The sequence below is a fragment of the Falco rusticolus genome, chromosome 2 (genome assembly GCF_015220075.1).
Source record: "Falco rusticolus isolate bFalRus1 chromosome 2, bFalRus1.pri, whole genome shotgun sequence".
Taxonomy (NCBI): Eukaryota; Metazoa; Chordata; class Aves; order Falconiformes; family Falconidae; genus Falco; species Falco rusticolus.
The window spans coordinates 117,781,094-117,807,891 of NC_051188.1; the positions used below are offsets into that span (position 1 = coordinate 117,781,094).

Below are 26,798 nucleotides of genomic sequence, written 5' to 3' on the forward strand. Positions count from 1 at the left end.
GTCCTCATGCCTCTTCAGCTAACACACATTGTTGGGACAGACATTCGAAAGAGGGCAAACAATTCAAATACCAACTGAAACGTGCAGAATTTTGCCCAAACTTAGTCTCCACTTGCCATTGCTAATTTAAGCATGAGGTGGAGTGTTCCTTTAAAAGCATTTACCCATTGCTTTCCACCTTATATTTATATAAATGTACAGAATATACATCATTCAAGGAAAACCACACTTTTGTTCAGAAACCAGCAACTTGCAATATTTATATCTACTGAATCTTAAGCTGTACTGAACCTTAACATAAAGATCAGCTCTATATAACTAACAAACTTAATACACAAAAGCCCTACAACTAAATTTACACAAAAGCTGCTCAGACTTCTAGGAAGGTAACTAACTGAATTGGAAAGTCATCCTAGTTAGTGGAAAGCACAAGCCATTTTGTTTCCTTTTAATTTTATTTTTTTTTTTTGACAATGCTACTCCTACTCCTAATGATTACAGGCTTTAGCTACACAAAGATGACCACAGTACACTTAATCTGTACTCAACTAATAGTTATACCTTTTATGAAGATGCAAAAATAAAACTTTTCCACCAGGGAATATTCTAAGAGATCATTTGTGCCATAAGAACATTGTGTTCTCACATTAATTGCACAAATTTTCAGAAATCAAACTTTGTTATTTCTGCTACTTTCAAGATTTACAGATTGAATGAAGCTGGCCTCATACAGAATACACATACACACACTTGCAGCTGTAGAACAGTAGTTACATCTTGTTAATCCACCTTCTCCAGTAAAGTAGAGCAACAGATCATTACAACAAATTTTACACATTTATCTCATCTTCTGACACATGCTCAGACTCTAAAGACAAAAAACCCACCATAATGAATTCATCTATGCTAATCCTTTAACTTGAACTTACATATAGCTTATATAACAACATATATACTCTGAAGTGTTGTATTTTAAAATCAGTTTAAAACTCAAGTGAGAACAACCACATCTTTCATTTGCTATAGCATCTCTGCTTTTAAGCTTCAGTTACCATTTAACTAACTACTTTGCGTGCTGAACAATCAAGCTAGCAGTTCAAACTAGCAAATTAATTAATATTCAGGGCTTTCCAAGACTCAGGACTCTAAGACAGGTATTTCCCTTGATACAGCGACTTCCACTCGAAAGTCAATATTTTGATTAAACATTTTACATGAATAATGAGTAACAGCTACATGTCCACTCCAAAATAAAGCTTTAGAGGCTTATGATGCAGAAGAATCTGAACAAGATGACACTGCAATGCCACATTATTCATCTCCTTAACTGATCCAAGGTACTAATGTATAGGACACATTTACTGTTTTAATAAATGTCCAGCTCTCGTCTTGAAATCTAATACTGAAATCTGACTTTCTCTACTTGCACTTTCATAATATCGAAGTCCTTGCTTATCATCATACCTACATCCCTTCAGGAAACAATCTGCATTCAATTAGTAATCATGCAGCCTCCTTGCATTTTTCTTTAGGTTTGACAGTGTCTTTGTGGACCGCCCCCCCCCCCCCCCCCTTTTCTTTTTGCTCACTTCAAAGACAGATAAAATATCATCTTCCCTCTCATTACCTTAGTCATGTGTGCTCTGACAGCTCATACGTTCTAGCATGTCTTTGAGACATGGAATGAGGTTCCTGTATAACCCCACTTAATTGAACACACTATCAGATGACTTATTGGTGGGTTAATTACTTGAGTATCATGTTGTGAGATGGCACTCAGTCCCATTCACTTCAAAGCTTTGCACCTAAGTGTATCGCTCAGCCTGTCCAAATGCCTTAGAACTCCTTGTCTCTACTAATCAGCCAGGCTTCCTCCTTTAATGAAACTGTTCATGCTGTTGTTCAGACTGCACAGCCAACAGGCAAAGGGATTTCCCTTGTTTTGATCAGCAACAGATTGTCCAGTACTGTTTCATATGCCGTCTGGCATGATTGCCATCTCCAGGACCTTCAGATGTTTCAATTTTAGCTAAGTCCCTACGCACTAACTGATTTCTTAATCGCACAGTCATCCAACACATGCTGGTCATACTTCAAGTCTATCACAAAAGTACCTTGTGTCTAAAGCTAACAAGTTAAGCTGGTGGATACTCCTCCTAGTTGGTCTACTTGACACATCTATTTGCTAAACTATTTGCAAACATTCTAATAAAACTCAAACTATTTCACAGCTAACACTATTAGTTGCATGCAAACACCGACAGTCCATATCTCAGCTTCTCAAACTGCAGCAGTTGCTCTTTTTTGTAACTTTAATAACTGACAGGACTTTGCAAAAAGCAGTCACATCTACTATTCATGGCCTCACACTTACTTATTAATACCATGAGACTGCCCTACCTCAACTTCAAAGTCTTAAGATAAAACAATTTAACAACTGAACAATGGATTACCTCATTTGAGAGTGCAGGGAAGGACAGCATAAGCTTCTTGCTCTAGTATTTTTATTAACACACCTCCCAGAGGAACATGTTCTTGGTCCTTTGGTTTCCCACCACCCCTGCTCCTGGCCCAAGACAAGTGGCACTATCTTCATTTTCCCACCCACTCTTCACATCACCAAACAGACCAGATTTCGAGGCCCAGCACTGCAAATCTCAGTCCAAATTGTACAAGCTATTTTTTTATTTCAAGCAGACACTAGATTTCATCACTTTTTTTTCAAACAATTTTTTTTATTAGGTTTACATTGTGTTCACTAGCTCTCCAGACCATCATAATAATCTTATTCAAAACAGCAAGGTACTGACCATTCTCACTTCACTTGTCAAAAAGCAGTTTGAAGAGTAACCAAAAGAAAAAAACCAACCGTAAAGCTCACTTCCACCTTTAAAAGCCACGGAACTAGGAGCTATCAAATATTGATCATGATAACAGAAGCTGTTCACTAGTAATTCTTCATCAAGCTTATCTAACTGAAAAGAGATAGTGAGCAAGTAAGGTCTTGAAGATATAATGACCTTCTTCATACAAGAAAAGTACTCGTGCTACAAAAGAGCATAAAAGAGAACTTCCCACACTTCCAGGCTTGTTATTTGTTGTAATGAACAGCAGGTTTAGAGATTTTTCTATACAGAACAGCCATGCACAAGTCTAATTACAAAAGCAATCCATTTTGTTACTTGCTGTAGAACCACGGTCTGCTTAACAGCACACCACTGGCAAGACAGAGACCACGCTTTCACTACCTGTCAACCATTTCCACAAGACAATGAAGCCAAACTGCAGAAGAGCAGAAAACCCCAAGTTTTCCCCTACATCAGCAAGCTACTCGGCTCATGGGTTTATCTGGCTTTAGGATACACTAATGCAAGGAACTAAGAAGAGTTCCAATCAACAGCAGAGCAGAAAAATAAGAACATCCCATTTTGGTGACAGCAAGTTGCTACGTCAGCAGAACTTCCCATGAAACACACTTAAGGTCAGGCTAAGCATTATTTTTAGGTCAGTTTAATTTTAGCTGACATCAGAAAGCTCAGACTCGTTCTTCCAGCCCCCCCTTTTCCTGCATCAGCACTCATCAGGCACCTACGAGAGCCCAGCTTACAAGAACTCAATTGTTTTCTTCCTGATTTAGCTCATTCCCTGCTCAGTCAATCACGAGTGGCAATACCACAGAGGCAGCAAGGGCAGCCACTCATTCTGGTGGCATTTTCAGATTTGTTTAGCTGGAGAATCAAATCACTTAAGGACACTGCAGAAAACAAGCCTGAAACCTCAACTTGAGGCTTTATAAAAATATATGCTTAAATTACTGGGAAGAAATCGGCATGTGTCTTTCGAGTACCAGAGCATGAACAAATTACTGTGTCAAAAAAAAGATCAGAACCAAGGAATGGAAGAGATTCAAGATTAAGTAGCACAAAAAACTTCAACGCTAGCTTCCAATTAGAATTATTAAGCAAGGACTCAGGAAAAACCCCTGCACTTACATGAAAGAGATGGCATTACAACCTAGCGCTCTTGCCTAAGGACCTGCTTTATCACAAGCCTTGCTTGAAACGGAGGGTAGCTTGTCACTGCAGGTTTTGGGTGGGAAGCAGGCTGGGAACAGAAACAGGGCAGGAGGTTGGCTTCTGTAAGCATTACATTTGCTGGACTCTCAGCTCAAGTTCCCTTTTTGTACAGCACTCGCTCTTCTTTTTAAAAAAAGCAAACTAGAGGCATATTACTTCCAACTTTGAAGAGCAATTCTTAAAACCTTGTTCAGTGTTTATCACAGCATTGTAACAGGCATGCCTAAGCTTACCAAAAAGCAAAAAATGTTGGTGAAATGAGGCATAGCAACTGGACAGTCTGAAGCCGAGACTACTGAAATCCTCTTAGCCTTTTTCTGCATTTCCCAGCTATCTAATGCTACTTTTTCATTTTATTTACATTCAAGGGACTCAGTCTTTTTAATCTGGAGCTCAACTTTACCCAATACCAAAAAGCAACTAGGAACATTGTAACAGTTGTTTAAAAAACTGTTTCCTAGATTTCTCCCATTGCACTGGTAAACCATTTGCTGATGCATCTATGAACTTCTGAGTGTTGTTAACCTTTTATACCTACAAATGGACCAAAATTATCTACCAGTCTTAAGTTTAAGATGTGAGCAGCTCTCCTCTAGGTTACTGTAGCCTACACGCTTACAAAGGCCGTACTAAGGGGAACATCTATTTTAGTTGAAAATTCTAAGAGTTGCACAAAGGTAAAATTTTTCATGCAACCAAGAAGCTATAGAAACTGGCCACAAGAACTGGCAGATTTTCAGAAAGCATGAAAGAGTCAGTCTCTTCAGTACTGTGCCCATGTTAACTGCTGCTGAAGCACAGATTTTACTAATAACACCAAGCTCAAGACAAACAAAATCTTAGTTCAAGTGCTATCATAGGATGTTCTGCAGAATTTTTAAATACTTTGAACCTACACCTGCTGCTCCTAAGGGTAGAACTGACAACATATCATACCATTCTACCAAAAGGCTCTTGTTATTCAATTCCCTCATTCCTCACAGCTGATGGAAAAGTCAATTATCTTCCTCCAGCTGCTGAATCAACTCTCTCTCTCTCCACATATATATAGATATCAAGGAATACTGATATTTGTGGGGATGGCTACAGCTACCATTCACAAGATAATGCCCACAGAGAAGATTCATACCACCTGTTAAAAGGCCAGAGAAAGCAATACTGGATAAAATACTCCCATCCTAATACAAATGGGTCAAGATGGTAAGATATGCAAACCTCTACAGCACCAAAATAAACACCTATTATCAGCAAGACTGACATCTTCATCACAGAAAGGAAACTGATTAGAAAGAGGTATTTTACTCCAGTGCAATATGAAGTAGAAGAAAGAAAGTAGTTAAACTCAGAGTTCAACATTAACATAGCTTGAACCCACCTCATGAAGTCATGAGTTGGAGCTTCAGAGAAGCTCTACAAGGCACGGCTGTGACCCACTATGCTTATTTCACAGTGTTGTTTTCACACGCTAACTGGTGGTTCTGTTCTAATGTCACTACCCCCACATCAGGCCAAGGCCGTGTGCCTGTATAATCTGCTTCCTACCACGCTGCACAGACCTGTTGTTTCAAGCAGCAGGAAACTAGATACAACCCAAGACATCAGAAGAAAGTTTAAAAAAGGTTAAGCTCATGATTCAAATTGAGTTGTGAAGGACACCCTTAGAAAACCAGTTTTATAAGGTTAAAGCTTTAAACCCAGCTGCTCACCAGGAATATTTACTAAGTCCCATGAACTTTAAAACTTCATCTGGAATTTCAACTTAAACCATTAGCATCAGTCTGTCTTACACACTCTTACACTAATATTCTTCTATGTATGTTAACACATAGCAAATTAAGACATTCATATTTATCCTGATACTAAGAATTCAGATGTTTACAAGACATGTTGAACTAATAAGCGAGGCAAGCTATGAGGCAGCTGGAAGCTCTTCCGCAATGAACATTCCAACCTCTCTCTAACGAGACAAACTTCCCAATCCCATCCCCTTTCAAAAGCAAACAAGTGAGACACTCCTTTTCCAAAAAAAAAAAAAAAAAAAAAAAAAGAAAAGGATTAGGCTCAAAAGCAGGACAGAAGAACATCATCTCATCCTCAGTCCCACTCCCGCATCCTCAGTCCCACTCCCTCAAAAAACTAGCAGGAAGAGTAAACAAGTAGTTCAGAAGTCAGGCATAGAAATACATACCACCTCCTCTGCCTAAACACCACAAAAAGCTTCACATTTCCATTAAATAAGTTTAAATCCCCAGGTACCAAAGCAACAGATATAAATACACTAAAAGAAAAGCAAGAGATAGTAAAAAAAGCAGCTACTCATATAACTCAAACCATTGGTTGGAAAGTTTGTTAGAGCGCTCCAAGTGATCTTCAAAATATTTTGAAACACACGAGTCAACAGTTCTGACAAACCAACCTGGAGAAAAAGGCTGAAGTACTCCTATGAGGCATCCAGTTTAAGTACACATAACCAAAACATCCAACAGATACAGTGGGAGGTCAAAATGAGCATGAGCTTCTGTTCTGTGTCTTGGTTGAAGTTATGTACATAATTAATCTTTACCAGGCAGTCTGAAAAAAGCTTCACGTTCTAGTGGGTCCAAATTAGAATAGTTGTCAGCAGGAACAAGTATGAGCAACAGATACAGGGTGTTAAGCAACTAGTTAGAGAGCAAAGACTGTTCTGAAAGTTACAGCAAGTATACAGTGACTGTATCTCAAGAATTCAAAGCCCTGGTTTAGAACACGCTACTGAAAAAGTAACCTCCCTGCTCCAGCCAACACCAGTGAGGCTCCATCTGGAGCTGTTCAGCTTGAACATCATACTTCAGGTATTAGCAGCCTGGAGAGTCTGAAAGCAAAGTGCGCTCAAAGGCCTGGACAACATGACCTACAAGGAAAGACTGGAAGAACTGTTGGTTGTTCTCAAGGGCGGCAACCCAACAAAAGGTCCTGAAGCACTTACACTGCAAAAAATTCCAGCACCGCTGAGTGTACCTGTGGAGGTCATGAAGGAGAGAAACAGAAGAAACAAAAACCCACCACAAAAACAAGCAACAACAAACCCCACTGAAATTAGGAAATCCTTTCATGCTACAGAAAGTGATTTCCTCAAATGAATACCCTGGCCAAAACTGTAAACCTCCACAACCTTTAGAAAGGTTTGATGTTTAGTCATTAAAAACCCAAATATCCAAACTAATCTAAGCTGAATCCTGCACTGGGGTACAGACATGATCTGTTGTTGAAGATTTTTGCTGGCCTAACTACTGTAAGATTATTAACAGACATTATTAGTAAATTAACAATCTAGTCTTCCTTCAGATTCTTCTTAGCTGGTATGACATGCTGCTAGCCCCAGTCACAAGCTCTCCTTTCAGGAGCTTATTTGCAACAATCCATTCAATACACTTAAACCACTTGACCTCTCATTTAGTTCACTCAGACCTCACTACTCTGAGAAAATCTCAGACTATGTTGCTTTTAGAAATCTCACTCCCAGGTCTCTTACTAGCTACCTGCTGATTCACATTTTTTTCCACCTGTGTTTCAGGACCATCACCACTTGCTTTGCAAATCAAGGCACGAAACAGTTATACATAAAGCAATTATCAAAAACTTAAAATATTAACTCAGAAGACGTCTAGGATGGCAAATTATTTCATTTTTAACATTCAGTTAGTAGCACTTCAAAAAAAAAAGAAACCAGAAGTTCTGTGTTCAAGAGCACATACATATACATATTACATCAGCACACTTTCAGCTCCTTTTTTCATCCTCAGGTCTACTGCATTTGGGGTTTAACTTGAATGTTACATCCAAGCTATTCAGCTGTTTTCTGAAATATTTTCCACTGTTTGCTGCTTCTATTTGTATCCTTTCCAGTTACTCTTTTCAGTAAGTGTTTTCTTCATCAGAGGGACAGCCAATTCACAGCAGGTGGTCAGTCTTCTCTATTAGTTTCTTGTATTCATATCTATAAGCAGATATTCAGCTTTTGTCATGTATTTTTTTAAAAGCTTGTAACTCCTCAAAGCTGTATATATGAATCCACATGATATCTCTATTAGCACCAGTTTGTCCTCAACTGAGTCGCTCCTGAAGAGATTAGTTTTCTCATTCTGAGCCACAAATAAGACTTGGAGAAAAAACAGACAGCCTTCAGCTTTGAGAAAAGTAACTCATTCTGAGTATGTTCATTTTTATGTTATAACATGGTATTTCAACTTAAGTTTAGTGTTGCTTGCTTCAAGTTGATTTTAAAAGCTTAATTTTCTTGTTTATCTGCAGGGCTTTAAATTCAAGGTGACGACAAATTCTGCTCAGGAGGTATAGAGCAACACCTCACCACTTTTAGTCAGCTAGTGCTTCAGCTTCTCTGCTTTCTATAAATCAAGTACACAGAACTTCATTTGCCTTGAAGTCAGCCCCATCACCTACTGCCATCTGTCCTTCATGATTCAAAGAGACAATTATGTACATTACACAAAAATCACCACTTTCTGGACATCAATTCATTCTTAAAAGGTTTCAATTCTAAGTCCAGAAGTTCCAAAACTGGCACTACTACACCTTAAGTTCAAAGCAGATGCCAATGTAGTTCCATGACAGAGGACACCCTTCAGGACGGTACACCACCTCGTTCATACTTCGTATGTGCAGCTGCCTTCATGCAAGACCTCTGGCAAAGACGGGCCTGACTTTCCTCTCCAGAATGTAAAGCTGGGAAGACAACACAGCTTCCAGTTCACAGTCCGAACTTCAGCACCAGATATTCAAACTGCCATAAATCACCATAATTCTACCATTCAGAACTGTATGAGATGTCCAGCTGTGCCAGTGAAGGGCAATCCAGTGGAGGCAAGGCTTACTGTAGGATTTTTCTTCAGGTGAGTACAGCACTTAAGTCAAAAACGCTCTTGACTTGAGCAGGACTGACTGTACAATTGACTGCATAGATGAAAAGAAGGCAATGAAAGATTGTCACATGACTACAAAATAAATGTGACCTGAACATTTTATACAAGTTATTGTAAATTGGGGTGGGGGGTGTTTATCACCGATAGCATCTGTGTAACCTCACCTTTCAATACCTCACATAAACTGCTTCCAAAAGGGAAGATGCTCTGATCAAGACAACAGTTCTACACCGAGATTCCTTCTCCGCACTCTACATATCCTTCCCCATCACCCAGAAACCTAACAGCATAGAGGATTTGTGCTCTCACCAAGGGAAAAAAAAAAAAAAATCACCAAGAGTAGTCACATGTAAAAATACAGGCAACTACGTGCAGGGGCAGTGGTTTGTCAGGACAAACATTTACTCCTAATACTTTCTGCTGTCCCCAGCCTTATCTGACCTGTCAGCTTAACCCTCAGTTGATTTTCAAGTACTGATCCATCTCCTGTTCGGTTCACAAGTTTTCTGCATCCACAGCATCCTCTGGTGAGGAGCGCTAGCAATCTTGCCACCAATTCCAAAAACACCTTCTTTGCTTGCAGCTTGCCTTGTTTTAGCTTCATGTGATGAGCACCTACTTTTTGCACTGTAAGAGTTAATCTGCATACGCTGTTGACATCACTCACGATTTCAAAGATCCCACCATATCCCTCACTTTCCTCCCCTCCTGCCAAGAAATCGCCTCTTTTCTCAGCTAAGTCTTAGCCAACTTCACTAAGACGACCACTTTCATATCTTTGACCCTTGCTGCCCACCTCTGAACCTACTTCAACCCTAAGATCTGTGTTGTTCTTCAGTTTGCTTTTAAGATCAAGAATCAAAACTGAAGTATTTGAAGAACAGGCAAACAACCTATTTATACACATTAGCACAGCGTGTTCTGTTCTCTTACTCCCAAACACTTGATTTGACACCCCCACCACCCCCACCTTTTAAAGATAGCTAACAGAAAATACTCAGTTCACAGAACTCACCATTGCATGCTCAGGGCCTTGTTTCCAAGTACACCAATACATAATACTTATAATCTATAATATATATGGAGTTAACTTCTCCCCTCAACAAAGGAGGCCTTGGGGGTATCAGTGAACATTTATCTGTACTTCAGCTTGTTTCACTATTCAATCAGTCCATTCTGTAAGGTCCTCCATAACTCTGTGTAATAAATCTTTATTCCAACTTACTACCAGCAAAAAGTAGTTATACATAATTAGGGCACCTCATGCTCCAGGAAATTCAATAGGCAAGATCCTACTATCCTCCAGCACCACCCAGAGCTATAGCTTCCCCCACATGAATTCTCTTCAGGAAAAGGTCATAGCAAGACCACAGCGATTGCCAACTGAAGGTTTGGCCTAATAAATACCCTCCCCATGCTTCCTTCCAGACTCCAAACTGCTCCACTCCTTATTCAGAAAAGCAATTTAATACTGTCACAATATCTGCCCTTTTTTTTATTATTTTATTTGAGACTAAGAGGAAAACTGGTACTGGGGCATCAGGCACTAAATATCACAGAAGTCGAAGAGTTACTGTCCCATCAGTCCTGCTCCATTTAAAAATCTGGCACTTATCAATGGCATAGCAGTACAGCGTCTTCATCTTCCACCTAGCCACAAACTCGCAATGCACAGGAGATGCACACAGAGTCCAACAATTTCCTTTCCAAGTTACATGGTCCTTGTTTCAGCACCACCACTAACAAACTTGCCATTACATAAACAGAAATACAAGACAACTCCAATCAGAATCCAAAACCACAATACCAAGTGATCAGTACAGGATTTTTGCCATCGCTGCTTGCCGTCTTTTACTAGAAGGCAGAATGCTGTATTCTGCTACGTAGCAATAGATGCATACCCTTATGATTAGTATGGCAGCATAAATGCAATATGTATCGTGCTAGATTACATGAGCTAGACAGCCCATGTCTATCAGAGTATAAATTACTGCGGCAAGACATTCTTCACTTCATAATTCTGACTTCTTCTGTTAGACCCAAGCATTCAGAATGCTCAAGTCCCAGGAATCACTATTTATCAGTACAAGGTTGCACAGCAAAGGTATTCATAGAAAGCCTGCAAGGTCTCCAAACTATTCAACAGGTCATCTCCGACACAGGTATAAACTGTATTAATCGTTTCCAGTCAGGATACCTACCAAGTACCACAAACACAAGTGAACTCCAAGGTATAGGTTTCTTCACTATCCATTTATCATTGACAAAGGCAAACAAGCTCTAATATTGATTTAGAGAATAATGACTTCCCATAGGTACGAGGCAAGGGACCTCCAGAGGCCACTTACTCCTGCTCAGAGTAAGCCCAGTTAAGACTGCTTGGAGACTCATCCAGTCAAGCTTTGACTATCTACATAGAGAGAGACTGACGACTCGGCCACTTTGGGCACCTGCTTCAATATCTGTTCTCTCTCACAAAGAAGTATTTTTTCCTTACATTGGCTCCAAATTTCCCACACTGCACCTTGTGCAGCATGTGAGGGAATAGGAACCTCTGAAGAAAGCCTTGATCCACCTTCCTGACATGCTCCCATCAGGCAGCAATGGCAGATCCTTCCCCCTTTCCCAGGCTGATCAGGCCCAGCTCCTGCAGCCTCTCCTCACACACCCTGGGCTCCAGCCCCCAGCCAACACAGAGGCCCACCACTGGGCTTGCTCCAGTACCTCGGTGCCCCTCTGGTACTGGGGAGCCCCGAACTGGACACAGCTTCCTGTTCCAAGATCCCTTCCCTCAACCTGCTGTCATGCTGAATGGAGCCTGGGATGAGGTCATTTTTGCTGCGAGGGCAAACTGCTCAATTTGTTGTTCACCATGTCCCTACATCTGTCCGCCAAGTTGCCTTCCAGCCCACTGGACCACAGCCCATGCTGTTGCAGGGGTTATTTCAGTCCAGATGCGTGACTTCACACTTGCTACTGCTGATCTCCATGACATTCCAGTCAGTCCATTTTTCTCCAGCATGTTGAAGTCGCTCAACGTCACAGTCCTGCCTCCTGGTGTATCAATTGTATCCCTGTTTGGTACCATCCATCCACAAACTTAAAAGCACACTATATCCTGCCTTCAAGGACATGGAACAGTATTTGTCCCAGTATCAATGGACAATTGGCCACCAGCTGGACTCCACACACCCTTCAAGCTGTGCCAAACAACCTTTTTTTGCCCTTCATGAACCTGGAGAAGGCCTAGAGGAGGATTTTCTCCATAACCATTCCAGGGACTGAGGCAAGGCTGACCAGGTTGTAGTTTCCTGGATCCACCTTTCTTGCATGGGTATGTCATCTACCTTCTTCCACTCACCAGGAACCTCCCTCAGTCACTATGACTTTTCAAAGGTGACAGAACATGACATCAGCCAACGCACTCAGCACCCTAAGAAGCATTTTTTTGTCCACGGTCCTGAATATGTGCAATGGCTTAAGTACTCTCAAACTATATCCTCCTCTACTGTGAGTTATGCTACATCCTCCAGATGGTGCTAGTAGATTCAACTAACTGGGAAGCCAGAGGACAGACCCCACCAGTGAAAAAAAAAAAATAAAATCAAAGCTGAGACAGGATATTGTACACCTCAGCTTCTTCCATGTAATTCCTCACTAGGTCCCCTGCCCCACTAAGCAGTAGGCACATTTTCTTTAGTTTTTCTTTTGCTGACAGTATAGTTGCAGCACCCTTTCCTGCCACCTTTAACATCCCTTACTTTCCAGCTGCTGCCGAGCTAGAGCTTTCCCAGCTCTATATCTATGCTCTCAGACACTGTCTCCATGTTTGTCCTGCTTCAATCTGCTGTGGATCCCTTTTGTGCATCTGAGGTTCAGTGAGGAATTCCCTGTTCTTCCATGCTGTTGGAATGACCTGCTGGACCTCCTGCACATTGCAGGAAACATTTATTGTAGTCTGAAGAGGTTTCTCTTGAAGATCAAACAGCGGTCTTCAGCTCCTTTGCCCACCAGAACAGTCTCCCCCATGAGAACATCACAAGCAGATCCCCAAACAAGGCAAAATTTTTCTTTGGCCAGGGTTATGATTCTACCATCAGTCCTCACCACTCTCCTTAGTATTTCAAATCCCAGTCTCAAAGCTGCTTCAGCCAACAGTACCATTGACTGTTACTTCTTCAACCAGTTCTTTGTTTGTGTGTAACAGGCTAAGTAGACAATCTTCCCTAGCCAGCCCATGATCACCTGCATCAACAAATTGTCTTCAATATACCCCAGACATCTCCTGGATGGTTTACACCCAGCCCCATTGCTCTTTCAGCAGATACCGGCGTGGCTGAAGTCTCCCATGAATGCCATAGCCTGCAATCATGAGGCTTCTTCCAGGTGCCTAAAGAGGGCTTCATCTACTTTTTGATCAAGTCAGCAACAGCAGACACTTAATAGTTTTGATCTGTCCTCTTAACATTATCCATGAGCTCTTAACTAGCTTGTCACCTGCTTAAGGGCAACACTCCATGCATTCTAGCTACTCTTCTGTAGACCACTATCCCTGCCTCACCTTCTCAGCCTGCCTTTCCCAAAAGACATGAATCCAGGCTAATCGCACTACTCCAGTCATTCAAACTATCCCACCACATAGCTGGAACCCCAGTGAGATCATGTCTGCAGTTGTGCTCACTTGTGCTGCCTTCATGATGGGAGAGAAAACAAACTCTCCCATCATCTCCTCCTTGGACACTTCTTTATTGCTCCTCACGTCTTCCCTCCAGATTAAAGAAAAAAAATCTGAGGATGTCCCAACATACCTAGTTTATTTAAAGCCCTCCTCACCAGTTCTGCTATTAGATAATAAACTCCCACCCTACTTCATCAGATGGACCCTGTCTCTAGCTCAGCAGTCTGTTTCTCAAGAAGAGCTCAGTGATCAGGAGTCAAAGTCCTACTTCCAACACCAGCCAGATGCATTCACTCCTACCAGAGTCTTTCTCTCTCACTGGGATAGGCACCCAGGCTGTGGGCTCTGCACTCACGTCTTACACTTTTGCCCTGAGAGTTCTTTAGTCACTCTTGATAATGCTCAGGGTGACCCTTGGCAGAATCATCAGTGAACACATTGGTATCTGCAAAACACAACACTCAAAAGACCAGACTTGGTCTCTCCAAAACATCCTGGATCCAATGGCCCAGAAAGGGGGAAAGAACTCAAGACATCCAGTCCACAGATAGGGTGTCTCCAAACCCCACAAGAAACTCTCTCTGATAACCATCACCCTTTTCTTTCCAACACTAGGTCCTTCACACAAAACAGGAGACTTAAGATGCACAAAACTAGGTGCACAGATATGATGAAACCACTAAGCAGTATTAGCTTCCTCCATCTGGTAATTGAAAGTGCTGAGACTACTACTCCCCAGCAGTACAAATCCCAGCTAGCCATCAGTAAGCTTTCTTAAACAGGAAGAAAAAAAAAAACGCTGTGTCACATCTCAGCTGGTACTTGTTTGAAAGGCAATCTAAGTATCACTGTGCTGATAGGCCTAGCAGATACTGCTGAATGCATGACCTGTGGAATTCACAAATCAGAATTTTATCCTGCATGTTACCAAAAGCAATAGCTGACTAAGGCATCTTCGCAAGCAAGTCCTTCGCCATTAGTTCGAGTATTACATAAAGATCCAGAAGTTAGCCCTAACTGCTGAACTCTAGTGATTGTGAATTCATACCTGATCCTTCAGGCATTTCACAGCCTTTACAGCAGCCAGCACACAAAAGCTCCAATGGTCAGCCAGAACCTACATATTAACTACAGAACTGAATGGCACACGTGTTGGAATGATGGCCAACTCAGCTGGCTATATGAAGCAATGAAGATATAAATTGAGAATTAACATATGTCCATGCCTATATTTATAGGCTTGTGCAGTACCACAGCAGTACTTAATTATTTTGTTATACAGTAACTTAGTTTTCCACAGCTATGTACTTTCTGTTCTTCCCACCCTACTGCACCTCTCAGACCCAACTTCTCCACTCATTGTTAACAATGTCTTGTTTGCCTTGATCTATGGACTCTGAGAAACAATTAATGTCAATTTCTGAATTTCACAATTACTCTTTATGTTCAAATATAAGGTCTAATAAAAAGCGATCGCATTTAAGTTACAATTCCTAGAACTAAGCCATATTTTACCTACTCAGAAGCATGGGTGAAGGCGAGAAGGATTTCTGAACTGTTTGGTCAATAATGGCCAATAAAGTCAGAGTGAAAAGTACAGAGATTGCTTTTCTTTGTCACAGGCAACTAAGTTCATTCAGTATAAACACAAGACAGTTTAAGAAATCAACAAAAACAATTTTGTAACATAATACTACCAGAAATGCTAGCTGGTATTGACAGGATGAAACGATGGCCATTTAAAGGCGTGCCATTCCAAAAGCAGGGTCCATGAAATTCCTATTAAACTTCAGCAAGACTGGAATTTTTAGCACAAGTAACATCCCCTTACTCAGGATAACTTAGACTATAAGGCATTTCAGCCATTTTTGAGGGAACAAAACTAACAGAAAAATACTGCTGCATTAATATCTTTAATAGGATACTGCTTTTACATAGGAAGATTAAAGAAAAAATTGCAAGTCAAGCAGAAATGGACATTGCTCCAACTTTAAATGGAAAAAGGAACATGGCATGCTCAAAAAAACCTGCCCACTGTATTTGGTGGTATGAGCATACAGTCTTTAGAGAAAGCTCAATGATAAACTGACAAAAAATTCTGTGCAAGCAAAATTCTATATTGCTTAAAATAAACACCTGGTATCAGGATTTGGGGGTGGTGGGGGTGGGTTTTGTTTTTTTGTGAAATTTGTAAGGAAGGATCTGACATTCTGCTAAGCATACAGCAGCAGTTGTAAGCATTTAGCATTCCTTGCCCCCAGAACATACCTTCTACACTGGAATTAGAAAACCATCAAAAACTGGTCAGGAACACTGACTTATGTGACGTCTTTCTAGCTGAAGGGAGAAGACTGCCAATCCCTAGGAAAACCTCAATTCCCCTAAGCAGACCACTCCTTTGCTTTTTATATGCTGTCTTCCCACATACCACCTACTCCAGGAAAAGCTGAGGTCTGGTGGAAGAGACGGGCTGTACTTTGCACTACGTGAACTAGCAAGGCCTCGAGTAAGTTCAGAAAGACAGCTAAACATTAACTTCACATTTTCAGTGACTTGTAAAGTTCCAGTGTCATCTGCCAATATTTAACAACTGCAGCCGTACAATGGAATAGAAAGCCAATGTATTTTGTCAGGAACAGCAAACCAGAGAACACAGTGCCTAAATCCCAGCTGTCCCTGACAGGACCTGATGAGTTACTAGTTACACTGGGAAGTTATGTGATGCCTGCTGCCCTCTGCACTGCTGACACTGCTGGCTTTTTTTTTTTTTTAGCTCTTAAGGCCATCCTCCACTGCAATCTATTCCAGGAAGTTAACCCTTCTTGTCCAGGAACTGCCTCAAGACAGCAGGCCTAGATAACCAACAGCCAAGCATATGAATGCTGTATAATAGCTGCTGGATTTACAGCCAAACTTCATTTTCCCCATCTGTCACACTGCCACTCGGCTCCGTGCTGTAAGGGACTGGTCTTAGGAACTCAGTGAGCTAACAGAAGGAATGCAGGCAAATCTTTAAGAAATTCTCTAAAATGTATTATTTATATTAGGAGATAACAATGAGATCCAATTTTAAAGTAAGCTTTTAGCAGTCAAATGCCTTTACAGGAAAAACTTATTGCAGACTGTACTTGGACATTTTAATCTTAATAGAGAGAGACTTCCAACTACTTCTACTTTTCTTCCAGGGCTAGTGCCTACAGTATACTAGCTCCTGCCTACCCATGCACAACAAGTGAGGCTCAGTTAGACTGAAAGGGACTGCTGGAGGTTATCCAACCCTATCCCCGAAAAGCAGAGCCAACTTTGAAGTCGGATAAAGTTGCTCAGGGTCATACCATAGTCGGATTCTGAACAGTTTGAAGGACAGAGATTCCACAACCTGTTTCAGTGCTTCATTCTCCATGTGGGAAAACATATTGCTAACAGGTTATGAGAACTCTCTCGCAGCTTGCGTCTGCTGCCACTTATCCTTTCCCTGTGCATAGCTAAGGAGAGTGTGTCTTTGTTTTCTCTTTCACCTCTATTAAGCAAACATAGCCTGCGATTAGGATCCTGCGCTTCAGCTTTGAGAAAAGTAAAGTCTAGACAAACTTGCCTCTCATTCCCCTTCCATACATTATGTACTACTGACCTCCTATCTTAGTGGCCTTCCACAGACTTGCCCTATGTACTTGCAGCAATCAACTCGGGACCCCTTTTCTGAGCAGTCTCAAACTGAGGTGACACCATAACCCCTTTTCCTCACTTCAGTTTTTACCTCATCTGCAGCCACATCAATCTATCACACCTAAGCCATGCCTCTTGAGTCTTGGAAAACACAGCTGTAAAGTAGCTCTCAAAACACACGAAAAGACCTTCCCCAAAAGTTCCCGTGTCCCATAGCCCTCACCTTTTTCTGTCAAGCTGAACACTCTCAGCAGAATCTTTTGAAAAAGTTTTACATTAAGCTTACATTAAGACCATTTCTTGATAACAGATTACGTTCTGATTTGACAGAATGTTTAACAGAAATTTAAGTTAAGAAATGCTCATGTGCATCAACTGTGAGAATCTGGTTTTGTCAAAAGCCTTACTATTTTATAGCCATTGAACTCAGCACTTGTTATACACAGAATCATAGAATGATTTGAGTCAAAAGGAACCTTAAAGCCAGTCTAGTTCCAATCCCCTGCCGCAGAAGTTATGTGCAGAAGCTTAAACTACCCCTGATACCACAAGCTGCTGAAACACAACCATGCAGAACTTGGTATACTTCCTATACAGGATATCCTGGATAAATGGGTATATTACACTTGCCATTTACCGGAGGTAGACTATTTTATGCTACCTCAGCTACATATTAACACATTGAAACTTTCAAGAGGAAGCATCTACATCTCCTAGGAAGTGATTAACAGTATGGTCACAGCCATCAAATGCTCATGCTTGATTTCTCTAGACCTATAGTGCCTCTTTAAATGTTAAGAGTACCTTAATGAAGTCATAACAACATTTCTTCTGTTTCAAGAAAGTTTACCTTTTGAAGTCAAAAGTGCATGGAAGAGTTTAAAGCACAGAAATAGTGTGAAGGTTAAGGGCTAAGCAGTAGGTTTTTGTAAATATTGGTAGTATTTGCATTATAAACATGTTCAAAAACAGAATGAAGCTTAACAGCTTTTGATCTTTGCTTCTCCAACCTTTGGTAATAATCTTTAACACAGTTTACTGTGGAAAGGGCCAATGGGTGATGTAGGAGAAATTAAGAATGAATTTTGGGGGAAAAATTACTCCAAGTTAATACAAATCAAAAGGCTTTCCCCCCTCCCCCCCAGTTACTCTGAAGAAGTTCCTTGCATTTGATGTAATTGAATTTACACTTAAGTAAACTTACTGTTGTTCTATCACATTATGTACAATGAAAAGAAATTAAGTAAAACTAGTTACCCAACTTAAACGTAACCTCAACCTTTTCACATTTTATGTCCAGCACGCCTTCATCCAACAGGCTGTTCTGAAGTGTGCTTGTCCCAGCAGTAATTAGTGTTCAGCTTAACCATAAGCAGCATGGGTGGTATCGGAAGTAAAAAAGCAGCAACAGAACTGGGCAAAGAATGCCTACGCAAAAGAGGCTTAACAAAAATTTAAATCAAACACTAATTTGTAATCTTACAGCTCAAGGGCTAGTGAAAATAACAGATCCAAAACGAACTAATTAAATCATCAAGCTAGCACAGTGTGTTTCTTCCGCTCATCTGTACACACATCAGCTGGGGAGACCTGTTTGACTAGCCTAAAAAACATACTTGCTGAATGTAAAGGCTAGAGATTGCCATTTCAGTGCCTTCAAACTCTGCGTGTGCCACTGCATTACAGTGACAGCAGTAGCACCTTCTAAGTATTTAAAATAACAGTCACTTAAGGAAAACATCCTGTTCAAACTAATTCCAGGAAGACACCAAGGACAAATTTAAAAGCTATCATGTTATACCAGCCTTGACTAATAGAAAAAGAGAAAACAATGATCCCCTGTACAGATACAAAGGTATCTTAAATGCCAGATAATGAAAACCTGATACAGGGGCACGGAGCAAAATCAGCAAGAGCCATGTACTGCTGCAGGTAATCCTAGTACACCAGTCAACTCAAAGTACAAGCTACACTTAACTAGCTTTCATGCTGAGAACACAAAACCATGCTATTTTAAGTATCACAAAATTAAAATTGCTTTTACTTCTGTACACTACTTGAAAAAACTGGAAAAAAGCACAGCTATTGAACAGATGAATGCAGTATCAATAAAAGGATAGTCTGCAAGTTTGTTATTTTTCACTACCTGAATAGTGACTTTCTTGATAACATGCTGATGTTAAACTTAACCTACGCAGTTCCCCACACTTGGGAAAACACAAGTATAGATGACAGATTTCAAGACTTTCGAAGTTTTTCATTCTTGCTGCTCATTTTATTCTATTGATTACCCAGAGACAGACCAAATTTTGAATTCACATGTAAAACAGTTCCAAGTCTAAAAGTTAATTACCTGAAAAGCGTAAGGGGAAAAATAACTCTTGAAGCATTCATCTATTGAGTTTGTTTGGTGCTTTTACTTTGACTTGGACGTTGTCATGCTATGCCTTGTAGCTCCACACCACGAGCCTGTGTACTGAATTGTGCGGCAATCATCCGCTGGCCCAGCTTTTTCAGAACCAAGGTAAATACTAGCCATGAGCCCCCTCAAGTCTTACTCATACATATCTACACCTCTTTTTAACCCACTATTTTACACTCTCACCATCTTTTCACACACAGGGGAGTACGACAAGCTTTTATGTAACAGCTTGTTCATCTACTACATTTTTCGTCTACTCTGTAGACGGAAACACAGTAATCACTTGCCCTGACATTGCCTTTACTGCACATTCTGCTGTTTAATTGCTTCTCATCTATTTCCTTGCATTTTATCCACATTCAGCTATTTCCATCTTTTCTTTCTTAGCCATTCTTGGCATGTCTTCCCAGACTTACATGATACTCTCTTCTAGGCAATCCATTTGCTTTCTAATCAGGAATAGTGAACAGTGTTAATGACCCCTCTACCTCTAACAAGAAAGCTTGATCAACCCATCTCATGCCTAATCCAATAATTCATCATCCTCTTGATCCTCTGAATAAAAATACATTACTGCATTTCAAATAGCTCTGATCTGAGGCAGTGAATACAACTGTCCTTCAAACTCATACTTTTCAAAAATCTTGTTTTAGATAGGCTAACCCTACCAAAAAACCCATACAAAACCCCACATGGAATCATAGAATGGTTTGGGTTAGAAGGTAAAGATGATATATACCTCCTCCTCTTCAAACAACACAAAACCTAACAACACATGGCATGAAAAAACAGTAATAATCAAGTAATCACAACTACAGACAATTTTCACTAATTAACAAAAACTGGCCATTCAGTACCTAATTATCAAGTCCCTAAGAAAATTCCTTACAGGAACTTCTGCATTAGTATCCATGTACCAGTCAGTATAACAGTCATCAGGATTAAAAAAAAAAAAGTTCAAATAATCCTGATTCAATACAAGGCACTCATTCAAAGCTGGAAACAAAAGGTCCAAGTATAAACATAAACAGTGCCAGAGCAAAGTAACCTGCCATCACACAGCTCGGCTTTAAGAGGCAATGCATCAGGACTGCAGAGCAAGCAGACAACACACAAAACCTCAGCACTCTCACTTCTTTGCAGCCTGACCTAGCCAGCCTGTAGCCACACATTCCGATAAAGCACTCTGGACAAAGTCACGTTCAACTACAGGACTGCAGGTCAAGCTACCTCCACAGCAACAATCTGGTGTGACATGGAATGGAAAGTAATACTCTTCAACAGATAACAGAATCAACACTAAAAAAGGACAACGTTTACTGACAGCCCTGCAAGTAGCTGGCACTTAGCAGGACTACCTTCTACCAGTTTGGACACCAGGTTGTGTACTTCTCTTGCCCTACTTCTATTCACTACTGATTTTGACTCTAAAAATTGAGATTCAGACTTTCTAAAGCTTCTCAAGTTTTTCTCTGAGCTCCACAAGTGCTACTCATTAGCCCCACACACTGCTTCCTGAAGCAACACACCCTCAATTCCTTTCCCTTTTCACAGCAGATGCATTTACTTTGGTGATTTTTGCATACCTGAAAAGCTCTACCACCAGTACCTGAAAGGTCATCAGCTGGTACAGATGCCCTGTAAAGGCAACATATTTCTGCTTTTCCTGCTACAGAAAAGTTCTGTGTTTCCCAGTATCATCCTGGGATGAATACTACATAAAGGGGATAGGAAAGAGAACAACCTAGATTTGGCCATATTTCTAAACAGGACACTTGACTAAGAAATAAATCCTGCTAGAGCCTTCTTTTGTTCAGTATCAAAGAATCTTCATATTCCGTGACATTAAGTTATTTAAGGAGGCAAGAATTCAAGAGACTCTTCAATCTTTATGTAGCTCAAGTGGCTAAACAACCATCATAACTCTTTTACAATATTCAATGCATTCACATCCTAACAACTCAAGTAACATTACATTTCACTTCCATATATACAGGATGGGAGTTCTTGCACACCAGAAGCCCAAGTATTGGCATCCTCACTTTTCATTCATCCTAAAATTTATGATTACTGTAAACCTGCTTTCACCCTGTCCATGCAAGTTTTATAACCACTTCTCTCAGAGCAACTTCAACTTGCACTATTTCCATGCAGTGCTACAGATAAATATTAGACAAGACAAATCTCAATTTAAAAAGCTGTCAAGAATTATAAGCCTATACAATAGATTTTATTTAAATGTTAGCATCTGTATTTTGTTGGTTTGTAGTTATTTTACATAAGCACCACAGTTTCACAGCGATCTTGAACAGGACAGAGCTACCACAACACAACAGAGCTAATAACTGTTCCAAAACAGCACACCTCGTATTACACTACATTATCCTGAAGAACAGCCTTAAACTTCTGGCTTTTTTTTTTTTTTTTTTTTGCTTTGCTAATTATGAAACAGCCTAAAACAGCCTAGGTTTAACTCTCCATTTGAAGTTACACTGTTTTTTCTACCAGTGCAGTTGCTTTGTTTCACACGCTGCCCTGCCTAGTACATAGTTCACCAACATTCCATTCCCTCTAACTTTTCAAATACCTTCTATAGTTTTCCTACTCCTTCTCTTACTGTTGTTGTATTGACTCACCTAACAGCTTTTTAAAAATGCATTTCTCGCCATACCACTTTCAAAAACATAAATGCACATTCAGAGGGGAATTTCTAAACTATCATTTCCTTATACATACAAGGAGGAAAAAGTGGTGGTGTCTTTTTGACCACTCTGCCACGCTTTCCCAGTTCCTTGTTCTCTTGACCTCATACTTTTGTCATGACTTAACCTGGAAATCATAAAAAGAAGTTTCCAGTCCAATAGACTGTTCTGGTCAATAATTACTTGGGAATTTCCCTTTTTTTAATTTGCAACTCCTTTTCTGTATGTAGTGCACTGTATACTTGTATTATCCACATCTTTATAATTCAACCTTCCCAGCTCCGCTACAGGCTGAAATTCTTGTACTCCAGGCTGATTTAAGAAACAGAAAAATTCAGTGGAAATTTAAAAACATATTCTACAAACACCTCTTTTACTAGCCTTACTGAGAAGCTTAACATAAGCAACGAAAAGTGGAAAAAAAATCCTCAATGAAGTCTCAAAAAAATGCATCTTCCACGTTTTTCTTTTCTATTCACCTCACTTCAAAATTTTGCTTAGTTTTTACTTCATACTTACACTCCAAAAAACTTCGCAAAAAACTTACCACTGTGTGCAAACTAACAAGGCACTAACTGCAAGGAATTCATCATCTAGTAGCATAGGTGAAAAATATTTACCATGATGTATACCAAGTTATTTTATAGATTCAAGGGTACAATGATGCTTCTTATGAATGCCATGTATCTCCCCTAGTTCAAAGCTATGCTGAATTTGAGCGTATAAATTTACTACATACTTCATGGCATCACACACTATTCAACCACAAAGTAGAAAAATTACTTGTACATGCAAGATGAATCCAATAGTCTCGACTTCCTAAGAAGAGCGGGATTTATTAAAAGCAGGTCTACTTTTATGCAAAAATCCAAAAGTTGCTGTTATTTCAGAGTCCACATATGTTTTGTCTCTTCCTTCTCCCTTCAGTTTTTTCGTTTGAAAAGTGTTGGGCCGTTTATGCAATATTTCTCTGAGAGTTACAGATTGAGTAAGTAATCATTTCCAGCAGTCAGTCAAAATGATTGCATAAAAATTCATTTGATTTTATAGGGAAATTACTCTACCGGTTTGATGGTTTTGGGGATTTTTTTGTGGTGCTGTTTTCAGTTCTTCCTGTTGCCAGCACTATCAGAACTGACACCCAGTAGGAAGAACGGTCTGCAGTTTTGGGTTCATCATACTCAAAATGTATTCACAAGCATTCTTAAAAGGCAGTCTTTATATTACTTTCCCTTCACACACACCTGTGACAATTACAGAGATAATTAAAGCAATTGTGGCAAGTTTTGCGGGTGGAAAAAGTAAAAACAAAGATACTGATGAAAAATCATCTTCCCCTGCTCCACACCTTACAGTCCTAAAGTCGCTGCTATTTTAAGTTTCCCCTTTTATCCATAAATAATACTTCAAAATTCTGCACTTGAAAGAGAACATTACTTCAACACAACTTTCCCACTTTTGGCAGATGTTCTGAAGAGTTGGAAGTCAAGTTCGCATGTGTCAAAAGGAATCTGGGAAGACAGACATCTGAATTACGCTCATCAAGACTAAAATAGTAAGCTACTCGCATGACACTGCTCTGAACTTCATTGTTACTATTATCTTCACATTTACATGTAAAAATAGCTTGGCAAGGTTAAGTCAAGTCTGCAATTTCACCTTTTTAAATCACAAAAGAGCAGCAATCACCCTCAAAAAAGGGAAGAGGAAAAAATCCCACTAGCGCAAGAAGTTTGCCCACCCTATGGAAATTAAGCATTCAAGCCTTAAGGTTTTGAGATGTGGCGCCTTCTTAATATTGAAAAATTAGCAATAATCATCTTTACTGAAAGTTACATCATTGCCAGAGGGGGGAGACTATTACATGCAAGAGCACAATCTTAGAGCAGCAGTGCCTGAACTCCCTCCCTGAAAAAGCATTTGATACTACACAACTGTTTTATAGTGGCACGCCTTGCAAGTTCCTCGGTATTTTATTTTTTTTTTCCACATGAACCTCCGGGGACTACCTCCTCTAACTTGTTCCTCCCTCCTTCAAGAGGGAAAGGACACAGCGCGTCCTATAATACAACATCCCTGCCAACTACTCATTGCTGCATTGGGAATACAACAGCAGGATGATGGGGTTTGATGTGCTCTTGCCCAAGTCCACTACCCCCCCCCCCATGTTCCACTGCTGTAAAAATGACACTAGATTGCACGCAAGAAGAAAAAAAAGAAAGATAAAATCCTGCTGGGATTTAGTTCCCAACTGCTATGCCGCTTGCTTGCTTTCCACAGGAAAAAGCGGGGTGGGGGTGGTATTTTCCGACGAGTGGTCACGGGAGCCCATCACCGCAGTGTCCCCGGAGTAGCTGCTCAGGGTGTAGAGCACGCAGATCCCTTCTCACAGGAGGAGCGCTGCGACCTAAACCCGTGAGCCTACGGCTAACCGGCACCGGTCTCAGCCCACTTAAGGGGGGAACAACGATGCAAGGCAACGGAGACAAAAAAATCCCCCCGCCCCAAGCGCGGCCGGGGCGCACGGAGACCCACCCTCCCCTCGGGCTACAGCGGGGAGCAGCGCCGAGCTCCCGCAGACCGGCGGAAGCCGCCGCTCGGGACGGGAATTCCGGCCGCTGACCTGCCGCCCGCCCGGCGGGAAGCCCCGGCCCGGATAAACTTCCCCCGCCGCCCTGCGGCCGCCTCAGGCGGGCGGCACCGAGCCCACGGCCGGAGGAACTCGGAGGCTGCCGGCGGCGGCTCCCGCCCCAGGCAAGGGACCCCAACGGCCGGCACAGCGGCCCTCCCCGCCGCGGCCTCCCGGGACGCCCGGCGCTCGCTCCTAGCGGCGCCGGGCTCAAGGCGCGACAGGGGGGGAGCTTCTCGGGGAGAGGGCGGGGGAAGGCGCCCGGGGGTCTCCAGGCGCCGGTCCCCCCCCAAAACCCCCTCCTGCCCCGGGGGAAGCTTCCGCGATTGCCAGCCGCCTCCCCCCGCCGCGGGGCGGCCAGCAGGTCAACCGCCACCCCGCCGGGCGCGCACGCAAAGTTTCCCTCAACTCGGCCGAGTCCCCCGGAGCTGCCCAGGCTCGGGTTTCTCTCCTCCTCCACCCGCCCCCTCGCCCTGCCCCGGCCGCCAACGGGAAAAAGTTTCACTTACTACAGCAGAAGCGAGAAAAAACCAGCCCCAGCAGCCCCAGCCCCGGCGGTACCGCCGAGCGAAGCCGCCGCCGCTGCTGCCGCCTTCGCCGCTGCCACCGCCACCACCACCACCACCGCGGGGAGGCACCGCCACCGGCCGCTGGAAAAAGTTCCCGGCGGGCTGGAGGAGCTGGCGAAAGGGGGAAACCAGCGGCAGCCTCCGCAGCGGCTTCGGCCCCTGCCATGCTCCGGGCTCCGGGCTCGGCTCCCAGTCGCCGCCGCTACGACGCCCTCCCGCTCCCCGATCAGCCGCCGCCTCCCCGCACCGGGTGCGTGTGTCACTGAGCAGGGAGGCGCTGCGCGCCGCTCCCCGCCCTCCTCAGAGCGGGCCACACCACCCCGCCGCGGGGAGGGGGGGAGGGAGGCGTGTGCCGTGCGTGCCTACCTCGACCCTCGCCCCGCCAGCTCTCTACCCCCTCACCCCCCCGCCCCGCCGCAAGTCGCCTCGCCCCCCGCCTCTCCCGGCCCGCTCTGTGGACTCACAGACGCGCCCGAGGAACGGGGAGGGAGGGGTTCCCCTTGGCAACGCGGGCGGCTGGTGGGAGGGGGTGCCACATCGTCCTCCCCCGGGGGGGCTGTTGGTACGGCCCGGCCCGCCCCGCCCCGCCCGCCACCGCCCCGAGCGTGGTCGGGGGCGCCGCGCTCCCCGGCGGGCCGGCCTGACTCACCGCCCGGCCCCCGCGCCCGCCCTCGCCCCTCGCCTCGCCCGCCCCTCCCGTCCCGCTTCGCCCCTGCGGGGAGAGGGAGGCTCCGCCACGCGTCCACCCACAGCCGCTGTCCGGCGCATGCCGGCCGCGGGCCCCGCCGAGGCAGCGGGAAGCCGGCGGGTGAGGGGCGCCGTGCGGCAGAGCGGGCGGGCGGCAGCCCCGCGGCCCGGGGGCCGCTCAGCAGCGCGTGTCCTGGCCGGGGTCCCCGGGGGGGGCCGGCCGCAGCCCCCTCAGCCAAGCGGCGGGCGCGGCGGCGGCCGGTCCCCTTGGCCCGGGGAGCGGGGGCCGGGCAGGGCCGCGCCCCCCGCGGCGGGACGGGCCGTTTCCTCCTCTCCCGGCCGCTGCGGGGCCCCGGGGCAGCGGGCCGGGCGTGGGCGCCGGCCCGTGGTGTTAGCGGCGGGGCGCATTCCCGCCCGCGCCTCCTCATGGTGGTGGGCGAGCCTCCCTCC

At 43.1% G+C, this 26,798-nt stretch overlaps 1 protein-coding gene across 6 annotated transcripts in view; it reads right to left on the bottom strand.

Moving 5' to 3' along the window:
- Window positions 1-25,947, bottom strand: part of NECTIN3 (nectin cell adhesion molecule 3) — a 69,691-nt gene extending 43,744 nt beyond the window's left edge. For 2 of the 6 annotated variants that reach the window (XM_037378196.1, XM_037378195.1), the window contains exon 1: window positions 25,602-25,947. In XM_037378196.1, coding sequence (XP_037234093.1) covers window positions 25,602-25,827 — 226 coding nt within the window. In that variant the 5' untranslated portion in view covers window positions 25,828-25,947. The remainder of the gene's footprint in view (window positions 1-25,601) is intronic. The other 4 variants (XM_037378198.1, XM_037378194.1, XM_037378197.1 and 1 more) reach the window with 3 other exon arrangements.
- Window positions 25,948-26,798: the final 851 nt, after the last annotated feature.